Here is a 12047-nt window from a genome sequence, read left to right as displayed (position 1 = left end):
TTACACATTTGCAAAAGGAATGTTTGGAAATCTAAAATATTTCCCACTAGCACACTAAATCAAAACATACAAATAACCATCATTAAGCAATTTAATGTATTATATAACTTAGGTGTGTGTGTAATACATATATATATATATATATATATATACACGCACAGTATATAGTCTTAGACGAGATAAACTCTGGTATAAGACTGCTGTGTAGTGAATTCTTGTCTACTCATATGGCCTAATAGACATCATTAATTCATAAAGGCCTGATTCTGTCGTGTGTAATGTGCAGTCATGTGTAATCGGTGTGTTTGGAGCAGTGAGTGGAAAAGCTGCTGTGATCAAAGAAGAAAATAAATGAAAGTGTAAGTTCAATATTGTCTTATAAGCTTTGGTAAGACTTTACTTTGTTATTTCTAAGAGAAGTGGGATATTTTCTGTAGTGCTGTGTTGTTTGTGACTCCTGATATGCAGATGTGTCTTCGTGTTCCTCACGAGTGACGGCCGCGCCAGTTAGAGTGTCTTTCTTCCTCTGAAAATGCCTTGAAGTCTCTTGGGAACTTTGAGTTATTTTTGCTGCTTTTAAAGGCTTCATGTTTATATTCATCCTGAGGAGAGCGCCGGGGAAAAAACTGCCCACCTCCCATTTTCATTCCCTCGTCTACTCCTGTTTCTTCATCTTTCTGTTCTCTCAATATCGTAATGTGTATTAGAGCATTTGTGGTTGGATGTTTTGCATTTCTTCTTTGTTTGCAACATCTGGAGCATTAACAGTGCTGTATCTGTGGATACTAAAAGTAAAGGCATGGATGTTGAGGTATTAGTGTGGTATTGGAAGGGCAAAAGGTTAATTCCTTTGTGGTAATCTTGAATCCGTAGAGGGTTTATCTTATTTCTTTTTGTTTTCTTGACTGTCCAGATGTGACCTGTCTCTTGGACCAGCGCTCTCTGAGGTGTGTTAGGAAGAGCTTGCCATGGTCACCAAAGACAACGCTAACTCTGGTGAGTAGAGAAAGATCTCAGGGCACTTTAAATGAACAAAAACTTAATGTTTATGTGATAGAAATATTTTCTCATTCAGATTTGTAAGAAATAAGAAATGGCTTAGGTATACATACTCTATCTTTCAAAAGGTTGAGGTCAGTACAATTTCATTCAGCAAGGATGTATTTTAAATTGATCAAATGTGACAGTGAAGACATTTATAATGTTACAAAAGATGCTTTCATGCTTTCCACAAAAATATGAAGCAGCACTACATTTTTCAACATTGATAAGAAATGTTTATAGAGCAGCAAATCAGCATATCAGAATGATTTCTGAAGGATCATGTGACACTGAAAACCGTTCTTTGATCACAGGAATAAATTACATTTGAAAATATATTTGAATTGAAATAAGTTATTTGAAATTGTAATAATATTTCACATATTTCTATATGTGCAGCCTTGGTGAGCTCTTTCAAAAACATTACAAATCTTACTGACCTCAAATTATTGAAAGGTAGGATAGACAGACAGACACATTGTAAATTCATGATAAATTCCAATTTTTATTTGTTTGCTAATCGTAATTTTTACTATTGCTGGAGTTATTTGAGCTAACCACTAAGACTAAGTATATAACTCAACATACTGTGTATAACTCATCCCAGATATGAATGTTACCTCAAATGATGTGGCTTGTTAAGGAGAAGTGCTTCAACATATGATTTATGGGTGAAAAACATATTTTAGACCTTTTAAATGAGGGAATAGCCATATAGATACCAGTATTATAGTTGTCATTATAAATGATATGATTAATAAGTTATGATAACACATTTTTTTTACATTGCGTTAACTCATCAAAATAAAGCCCCTTTCACACAGCGCTTTGAACCCGACAAATTGCCGGCAAATTGCCAGAGTGCCTTCTGTGTGAAAGCAAACACGACCCGGGACTGATGCCGGGATCGATGCCGGGTTGGGGACCTAGTAACATTGCCGTGTTCAGACCCGGAACGCGCGCTGTGTGAACAAAAGCCAGAACCAATGCCGTGTCGTAATGATGACGCTGAAGTGAAGTGAAAGCAGGCTAGTAAAACGGTACGTAATGCGTTAGTTTATGATCGAATCAGAGAAAAAAATGCACAATCGTGGTTTCTCCAGAGAGAAATCGCAGCTCATAAGCAAACTATACACGTTGCTGAGACATTACATGTCACATCGATGTCACGTGTCTTTCCGGAACATACACGGGTTGTGTGTGAACGCACTCTCTGATTCCGGCAAATCACTGGCAGTGTGAATGAAGCAAAATCAAACGAACCCGGGTCAAATCCCGGGTCGCTTTATCCGTGTATTTTCCGGAATCTCTGTGTGAAAGGGGCTATGTTAAGCAATTTTCAACTTTTTGTTATAAGTTATACAAGAGATTCAACTTATTTTTCTTTAATGTAATTTAAGTTGAAACAACTTAAACATTTAAGTTGATTGTACTTAAAAATTTAAAGGGATACTCCACTTTTTTTGTAAATAGGCTCATTTTACAACTCCCCCAGAGTTAAACTGTTGAGTCTTACCGTTTTTGAATCCATTCAGCCGATCTCCGGTTCTGGCGGTACCACTTTTAGCATAGCTTAGCATACATCATTGAAGTGGACAAGACCATTTGCATTTCTAAAAAAAAATGACCAAAGAGTTTCGATATTTTTCCTATTTAAAACTTGACTTTTAAAGAAATGCATTTTTTTTAGAAATGCTAATGGTCTTGTCCACTTCAATGATGTATGCTAAGCTATGCTAAAAGTGGTACCGCCAGAACCGGAGATCGGCTGAATGGATTCAAAAACGGTAAAACTCAACAGTTTAACTCTGGGGGAGTTGTAAAATGAGCCTATTTCCAAAAAAAGTGGAGTATCCCTTTAAGGCACCACCTTTTTTTTATAATTTTTTTTTTTTTTAACAGTAGATCAGAATATCATGGAGACTCTTTTGGTCTTTTTTGACTAAGTAACCACATAGCAACACATTAAAAATGACATCTTAGCAACCGCATATAACAATGCCCTGATATCGTATAGCGGTGACTTTAGCATGTCCTTATGTATCTATAGCCATATGTATCCTCTTTTTCACTGTCCTAGGCTCTGTTGGAAAGACAACCTGTGTGAAGAAGCAAAAGTGTATGATGAACAATTCTCAAAAGGATGGGACGCTTTTCAGGGACCAGCAGAAGACCATATTTGAACCCGAACTGACCTTAGAGGTCACGGCTGATGATGGAAGGAAAACAAATCCGACAGAGGTCGCATCGAACGGCGTTATAGAAACAAATGAACAGACATGTAATTTATGGAGCGTTTCCAATCTCCAAAATCTGAAAGAGATGCAATATCTGCACCACGAGGCAGAGGACAGTCTAATCAACGCGTCACTGGACATTGACAAGTCGTCTCTCATGGGTTTCATCGACTCCAGTTACCTGGAGAGCTCGGAGGATGTTCAGACCGTTCCATGCATCCAGGTGGACGTGAAAACGGATGTGGTGCTGATTGATGAGGATGATGATGATATGTCCCTTAGGGAGAGGACAGTGACGGACATGTCCACTACGGACGGGAACGCGGCCGAGCTCGTGTGTGGGCGTCTCCAGTCAATCTCCTCTGACTCCTCCCACTCTTTGTGTGATGGGCGGAGTCAAGAGCAAGGCTCGATCATGGCGACTCCTAATGAGGAGCAGGAGCTGCCCAAAAAACACACACGCTCCTGCTGCCTCTGTGTTATCATATGATAAAAAGGGCCAATATTATACACTTTTAGAGCAATTGTTTTTTTTCTTAAATGTAATTTTATAATGTTAAGGCCTGTTCATATCAAGGACGATAAAGATTACTATAACGTCAACTTTATAAGACAATATCATTCTGATTATTAAAAGCACGCACTGCAGTTTTGTCGTCTTGCCACTTTAAATACTTGAGCGCTTTAAAGAAGGATGGATTCTGATTGGCTGTCGTTCATTAGCAGGAAAAAAAAATCATTCTGAAAGTGATTCCAACTATATCATTCCTCTGTTGTTATTGTTATAGTTGTGTTGTGGACTCAGCTGTTATTTTACATTTAGATTTTTAAAACTATATCTTTATTGTTATAGTTATTGTCCTTGGTGTGAACAGGCCTTTAGTCAAGGTTTCTCGCACCTAAAACAGTCATAATTATGTTTTTCATGACCATTTTTAACTCTCTCTCTGACACAAGTTTATTTGTTGTTTTAAAGTCATTAAATTACATTTGTAACCTATTTTTACTCACATAATGTGACATGTTTCCTAGTGAAAGAAGCAAATAAGGTAGGGAAGGACTCAAACTTTGAAGCATGAAAAGTGGAAGTCTTTTACTTCAGAAGATATTGAAAAAATCCTGTTTTCCATGATATGCCTCCTGAAGGTGTAAATGTGTTTCTGCATGAGCACAATTGCTGTGAGGATCTAGTTTTAAAAGGTTTTGAAAGCTGGTGCTGCCAAACAGAGCTAATTTAAACCTAAGCAGTTAGCCTATTTTTTTTGGCTGCTTTTCCCGTGCATCTGGCACAATAGTGTTTGTGTGAATTATACATTTTGTATGTGTTTGTCTTTTATCGTAGTTGCAGCGTAACCCTGGGCTTGTGAAATATTCAGTGCTGATCTGAGTTTGTAAGAGGTCAGAGAGCACCGCTGGAAATGTGCAGATCAACTGCACAGAGATAAAATCAAACACAGATATTTCTAGCTCGGCGAGCTCGATTTTGTTCGATCAGTGACCAAAATGTGTCAGAAGACTGTAAAAAACGCAATGTGAGTAAGCTCTGCCTTCAGAGGCGCTATAGCGGGCATTCATGTAAATTATAAGCATGATTATTGCTACGCCATTAAAAAAATGTGGGGTTGGTAAGATTTTTTATATTGTTTTTGAAGGAAGTCTCTTATGCTCTTTTATTAATCATAAATACAGTAAAACAGTAATATTGTGAAATATTATTACTATTTGAAATAACTGTTTTCTATTTGAATACATTTTAAAACATAATTTATTCATGAGATGCCAGATGCCATTACTCCAGTCTTCAGTGTCACATGATCCTTCAAAAATCGTTCTAATATGCTGATTTGCGGCTCAAGAAACATTTCTTATTATTATTATCATTATCAATGTTGAACAAAGTTGCACTGCTTAATATTTTTGTGGAAACTCTGACTTTTCAATCATGAATATAAAGTTGAAAATAACAGCATTTATATGAACTACAAATCTTTTGTCACATTAAATGTCTTTACTGAAACTTCTCATTAATTTAATTCATCCTTGCTGAATAAAAGCATTAATTTATTTCAAAGACAAAAAAAAACTTTACTGACTCCAAACTTTTTAACGGTAGTGTAGGTATATATAAATAATTCTACAATGTTACAATGGCAGAGAAAACTCTACAATGTTAAAAGGTTGTTTTAATTGTTTTACCAGTAGGCCTATATAAGAGAAAATACTGCTTTTGAAATATTGTGTCCTTCTATTGTCAATGTGACGAATATGCCCGACGTTATAGCCTATCAGCTGCGATTTTTAACATGTTTTCTTAAACAATTTTTTTTTATTAGACTGAGAAAACTTTTTACATAGGCCTACAACATTTCTATGCAGGCTAAAAACCTTTTCATTTCTTATAGGTTCTATTCATAGCATAACGTCCAGTTCCCTTTCGAGAGGTCTCTCGTATTGCATAAATGAGAGCCTAGCGCGCTCATTGGCTGTGCTGCGGGAACTGCACGAACCTATGGCGAGGCGACTCAGGCGCGCGAACCAATCAGGCCGCTTCGCGCCCAGGCGTGTCAGAGCCCGCCAGAATGGGCGTGGCTTATAGCTATAAATTCAGATTATATCATCGCCTTCAGCAAGTCTCCACTTCAATAAACCTTTTTCGACCCCGTCGTCGAAAAGCCTTCAACGGAACAAGCCACCTGTGCGAACGAAGCAGCTCTGAGGACGCCGGCTTCAGCCCGCAGTTCTGTTGTGTATATCCTTATAAAGCTAGCTGTTCGCCGCAGCGATTCAACTTCTAAAAAAGCTAATTCTAGGCGTTGTTTCAAATGCCTCGGCTCACTTGCGCCTCGTGCAGAGGCCCTCTCTTCGGCGGAGATCGTCACATCCTTTGCGCTTCCTGTTTAGGCCGTGACCACGCGGAAGCTGCACTCTCTAAAGGCCAATTTATACTTCTGCGTCGAGTGTACGCCGTAGTGTACGGCGTAGGCTACGCACGTAGGCAACGCCGTCATGAGCATTTATACTTCTGCGTTTAGGTCTGCGTTGCTCTGCAGTACAGCGCCGAAACGCTAGTTGGCGGCGGAGGGTTTTAATGTTCCACTGTGTTTAGATTCCTCGCGGCAAGAAGAAGAAGATTCCTCGCGGCTGTTTTGAGTTTAGGTTACTACAAGCAATGCCGACTGAAAGAGAGCAGATCATGTTGGAGTTGGAGCTTATCGAGGTGGAAAAGGTAAATTTTTAGTTTTTTTAACAGTTTCGCTGTACTTAGAATTTAAAAATGGCGGGCGGTGCAGAAGAACACGCCGGAAATGCATAGGAGGAAACGCGATGCTACCAAGCCGACCAATCACAGATCTTGCGGTCCGCGTCGTCGCGACGTGTAGTTACATTTTTGAGGAGGTGCGCGTCAGGTTACGGCGAAGGGTACGGCGTATGGTACGCGTCTGTGCGTATGCTACGCCGTACGTACTGCGCGCACCCGACGCAGAAGTATAAATTGGCCTTAAGGGCGGCTGGCCGGAGTGTGATGAGATGGCGCTCTCCACCCTGCGGCCTCGACTGGTACGTTTCGCAGATAACGACCCCGCGCCCCCCCCTTTCCTTAGCTCGGGCCAAGGAAGAAGCGCCGCGCACGGAGGATACCAGAGCGGGCGAACACGAGCGAGCTCACGCCGGCCCATTTCCCGCGTGCCTCACCCTTACCCTGAGAACCCCCCTAACCGGTCCTGTTCACACAGGCGGACCAGCGCCCCTCTCAACGAGCGGCCGATCTCGTCTCTTCAGAGGACGAAAAGCCTTTCTCTCACTGCATCCGGCTCCATGGTCGACCCCGCACCCTCAACTCAAGCCAGCACGAGCGACGTGAGAACCAGCCTTGACGCAGAGCTTCTTCGCGTGCTGACTAAGGCCGATGAAGACCTCGGGCTCGAGTGGTCTTCGCCCGAAGAGCCCACGCGTAGCAGGCTCGACGATTGGTTCCTGCAGGGGCGTCGGCAGGCCCCTCGGCAGAGACCAGCTCCCTTCTTACCAGAACTACACGACGAGCTAACAAAGTCGTGGAAAGCACCATATTCAACTCGTATAAACCCGTCCATCTCCTCAATGCTCTCGACTGTCGACGGCGCTGCGGAGAAAGGATACGAATCAATCCCCCCCCTCGAGGAAGCGGTGGCCGCACACCTCTGCCCGCCCACCGCTATGGGATGGAAAACTAAAGCGACTCACCCATCCAAACCTTGCCGCGTCACTTCAGCTCTCGCTGGCCGAGCCTACGCCTCCGCTGGCCAAGCTGCTTCAGCGCTTCATACCATGGCTGTCCTCCAGGTTTTTCAGGCCGAACTTCTCCGCTCGATGGACGTGTCTGGACCTAGACCGGAAGCTTTAAGGGACCTGCGCAGCGCCACTGACCTGGCTTTGCGAGCTACCAAGTCAATCGCCCAGGCAATTGGTAGGAGCATGGCGAACTTGACAGTGCTTGAACGTCATCTTTGGTTAAACCTAACAGAGATTAAGGACGCAGACAGGGCAGGTTTTCTGGACTCCCCTATCTCCACCACCGGTCTGTTCGGCCCAGCAGCCGACGGTTTGCGTCACTTCCTCCCGCCACAAGAAGGCGCCTTCAGCCAGTAAAGCCAGCGCTGCCGGTCTCCCAGCCCCGCCAAGCGGCTGAGGTCCGCCACCGCTCTCTTTCAACGAAGCGACGGGAACCCCGACCCAAGATTGTTTTGGACCCCGAGCCTCGAAAGCCTTCCTTGCCATGATGACAGGAAGAAAAAGAGTGTTCGAGTCCCGCTGCGGCCGGACCAACCTCCCAAAAACTTTTAACACATCTCCCAGTCCCCTCTTTTCAGGCGGCTGGAAATGTCGATATTGCAGTAAACAAGTCTGTTTTGAAACATGCACACCTGCAAGACAAATAAAGCACGAAAAGAGCACTTTTCTGTTTGTTCTTCCTCCGGCTCGCGCTACACTACAGATGTAATAAATGTATGGGTTGTGAACCCACTAGGGCTGGGTATTGAGTCAAATTTCACAATTCGATTTCGATTCACAAGCTTTCGATTCGATGCAATATTGATTATTTTGGATATCAGGTACAATACGGCCAATTTTCTCAAGGAAAACAAATCTCTTAACTAATGCTGTAAACTGCAGATGTAAAATAGCCTATGGCTAACTCTGGTACAATGCATCAAATGGCAACATTTATGTTATAGATTGTACATGGTCCCTAATAAAAAAAAAATAAAAAAAACTGGGAGTCAGTTCTAGCTTACTAGGCTTCATTAGCATATTGGTAATTTACTGATTTGTATACGAACACTTAAATTACACTTTTTTTTTATTTGTATAATAAAGTTATAGGAAATATAAACATTTAAATGGTGGCTGTCATAAAAACTTGCCAGATTTATTCAAACGTATTAAATATTGAAGAACATTACAAATTATAATGAATATATGTAATATGGTGCATATATTTAGGAAAATGCTCCTCTAGAGTTAATTTTTCTAGCTGACTAACGAGTTATGGTCACTGGATATGGTTTTTCTGAGGTACCGTAAAAGTGACGTTACATGACATTGTTTACAAGTTTTACTGATGTCTTTCCACAATTTTAACACTGTTTGGGCGATTCCATGTGACATGATACGGATTTCGATAAGTTGTACTCTTTTAACACACTTTCAGATGCTCATTTATTTCGCGCTGTAACTGGTATTTATAAGGCGGAAGAGAAGATCATGTGCGCTCCGCGCTGCTGCTTCTCTTGAGCTGAGCCAGAGCGATCTCACGCCACAGCGCCAAAACGGGTATGTTGTTGAATTTCGTAAGAAAATGGACGTACTTAGAAATCTGAGACTTTGTTTCATATCAATAGTAACAAAGCACAAAGATTATTGCGATTTATTGGCTGGGATGAGCGCTACAATGTTCCATTCATTCGTCAACTGAAAACAGGATAGCCTAATCGATTCTTGGGATTTAAGAATCGCTATCGGTTCGTAAAAGGGCAATTCTTAGACTATGGGCACTTTCATGTCCTTTGATCATATTTGACAAAAAACATTTAATTTTGAAAAATTCGCACTTTCATAGTTAACTTTACAACGAAAGTACTTGATCTTCAATAATGAAAAAGAAGTGTAAAAAATTATTTATCTATTCTTTTTTAAATATGACTGAATAAAGTATCAGTAAAATAATCAAAACATAATTGTGGTATTCGAGGTCAGACAACTACAAATGTGATTTTATATACAAAATGTAGTTGTCCCACAGTATTGCCGTCATTTCCACCACAACGCTGTAATGTCCCTTTTAAAAGTTTTTGTTGAAAGATTGTTTGGGTAGTTTCTATGGAGATGAACAATGACATCACAGCACATCTGACATGGAGGAGATTTGAATTTCTTCACCAACTTGGTGAAGAAAACCAAGGTAAATATTGCTTAAAATGAAAATATTTTTATTGTATGTCATTTCCAAAACATGGCGTAACATCAATTGAGTTTGTAAATAAATAGATTTTTTTTAACATAAATAGATGTATTTTGCATGCATGCAATGCTAGCTACCAATTCATAGCTAATCTGTAGATGCTAGCTTTGATTTTTTTTACAAAATACTGCAGGATTGTCATGTCCACCACCGTCATTTCCAACATATTACCTTCTTGGGTGTAAATGACAAAGGTGAGGTGGAAATGACATTTATGGTTACAAGATGCAATTCATAGATTGTGTGGCTATATATGTATATTTTATTTATTGAAATGTACAATGCTAATGTATTTATTCAAATATATATTTGTTTTTCTACATGGACGTCCATTCATTGTCATTTCCACAACACCCAGCCATTTCCACCACCTCATAACTTTTTAAAAAATATGTACAAAATTCTAATCACTCATTAAAAACTTCTGCATAGTTTAAGGGATAATGGTCCACTTAATGTAATAACACAAGTAGTTATTTTTCTGAAATGTATCTAACCAATCCAATATTATATTTCAGGTTGTGGTGGATGTAATCTTTGTGTTTGGGCCTCTTGACAATTCATTTACTTAATCCACAAATCTATGGTAATTGCAATATAGGTATAAACTGGTAAAACTATGTGTGAAAGTGGTCTTACACTGTTAAGAAATTATGTATATCATAATATCTTTAAATAATAATCAAATATGTACATGTGATGGAAATGACATTTGTTCAGTGCGGATCGGAACATATGTCAAAAAACACCAATTTGTTTTATAATGTAAGTGCGTTCTCTTATGGATTATTAAACTAGACTAGTTATATTTAACTGTTAGACTGTGACAATTTTGATTTGAACACTTTTTTCCCCCTCAAGTTCACAAGGCCAAAAGTGCCTGTAGTTGAAGAACCACCCAAAAATGAGAATCGATTGAAATCGATATTTTTTACCCAGCCCTAGTGCCCACTATGAAGTACGCACCCCTGCACATAAGCACTGTCCAAACAGAATCAGTTTTCCCTCCGGCCCGCGCTGGACATGTCATAAATGTAGGTTGTGCTGTGCACACTATGAAGTAACTTACGGGTTGCCAACTTATGTAAAGGAAAATAAGGGGCAATCGTGGTTCTTTATAGGAAAATAAGGGACAGAATAAAACACTCAAAATATTTGTACTGTACCACCACACAGTGCATATCATTTCAGCATCTGCAGTTAAATGTGTACAAAAGATGTAGGCTATAAAAGGTTCTCAGACAAACGCATTTGGGTCATTTCGTGGAAAAATCAACCAAATTTCAGAAACTTTCCTGGCTCAAATTTTGGATTTTGTTAAAAAAAAAATATTCTGAACAAAGACAAACGTAAATGAAGAAGAAAGCCAAAATATGTAGGTCTATTAGCTAAATCGGTTGACTTTAGCCATCTTTGTTTCATCTATGCCAACGGCGACATTTTAAAAATGGGAAAAAGCACTAGGCCTACTTTTGTTTTTTGCCTAAAGTTTGCATGCCTGTCGTCTTCCCTCAGGTAGATTGCATGTTTTCTTACGTTGCTTAATGTTGGACTGATGAACAATAATCACGTTTTTTGTAGTCGCCCAAACTGATTAGCCGGAATCAAAACGTGGACAGTAAAAGAATGGATTTGCCATTAGCTTGAGTCCCGCTGGCTGTGAAGCCGGAGCGACAGTCGGTAGAGCTGTATGTTTGCAAATCAAACAAATATTTGTCTCAAAAAAATGGTTAATTCTCAATTTAGAGCATATGCCTGAAAATGACGGGACAAACTGCGTTCCGTATGGCTTCCATACGGTACGCTTCATTGATGCAGACCCGTCCCCTGACATCATTCAACCCCTAGCTATGCGGGCTGAGGCCATCCCCGGGATATCACAATTGGTGTTGAACAGTTTGCTGGCAGACCTCCACGCTTTCTAGCCGTGGTCGAGACAACAGTGAGAAGCGACGTGGCTCACGTCCTTCGCACCGAAGTGATGAAACTGTTAGCAAAAGGAGCTGTAGAGCCAGTCCCGTTATCACTAAGCGAGTCAGGCTTTTACAGTCGCTACTTCCTCGTTCCAAAGAAGGATGGCGGCGTCAGGCCCATCCTAGATCTCAGACACCTGAACAAAGCGAATGCCAACAACCAAACAAATCCTCGCGCAGATTCGACCCAGGGGATTGTTTTTTCTCAGTGAATCTGAAAGATGCTTATTTTCACATTCAAATAACGCCCCATCACAGGCCATTCTTGAGATTCGCTTTCGAGGGGCAGGCTCATCA

At 40.5% G+C, this 12047-nt stretch overlaps 1 protein-coding gene across 1 annotated transcript; it reads left to right on the top strand.

The window, feature by feature from the left end:
• Nucleotides 1–145: 145 nt before the first annotated feature.
• si:ch211-12e13.12 (uncharacterized) lies at nt 146–3992 on the top strand. The gene is made up of 3 exons (XM_056254812.1): nt 146–811; nt 914–996; nt 3122–3992. Exons 2-3 carry the CDS (start codon nt 969–971, stop codon nt 3766–3768), a joined length of 675 nt encoding a protein of 224 aa, XP_056110787.1. The 5' UTR covers nt 146–811; nt 914–968; the 3' UTR covers nt 3769–3992.
• The last annotated feature ends 8055 nt before the right edge of the window (nt 3993–12047 follow it).

This window comes from Rhinichthys klamathensis, unplaced genomic scaffold (genome assembly GCF_029890125.1).
Source record: "Rhinichthys klamathensis goyatoka isolate OS25496 unplaced genomic scaffold, OSU_Roscu_1.1 h1tg000114l_1, whole genome shotgun sequence".
In the NCBI taxonomy this organism is placed as follows: domain Eukaryota; kingdom Metazoa; phylum Chordata; class Actinopteri; order Cypriniformes; family Leuciscidae; genus Rhinichthys; species Rhinichthys klamathensis.
Note: the sequence above shows the minus strand (reverse complement) of the source record. Positions and strands in the feature narration are given on the sequence as shown.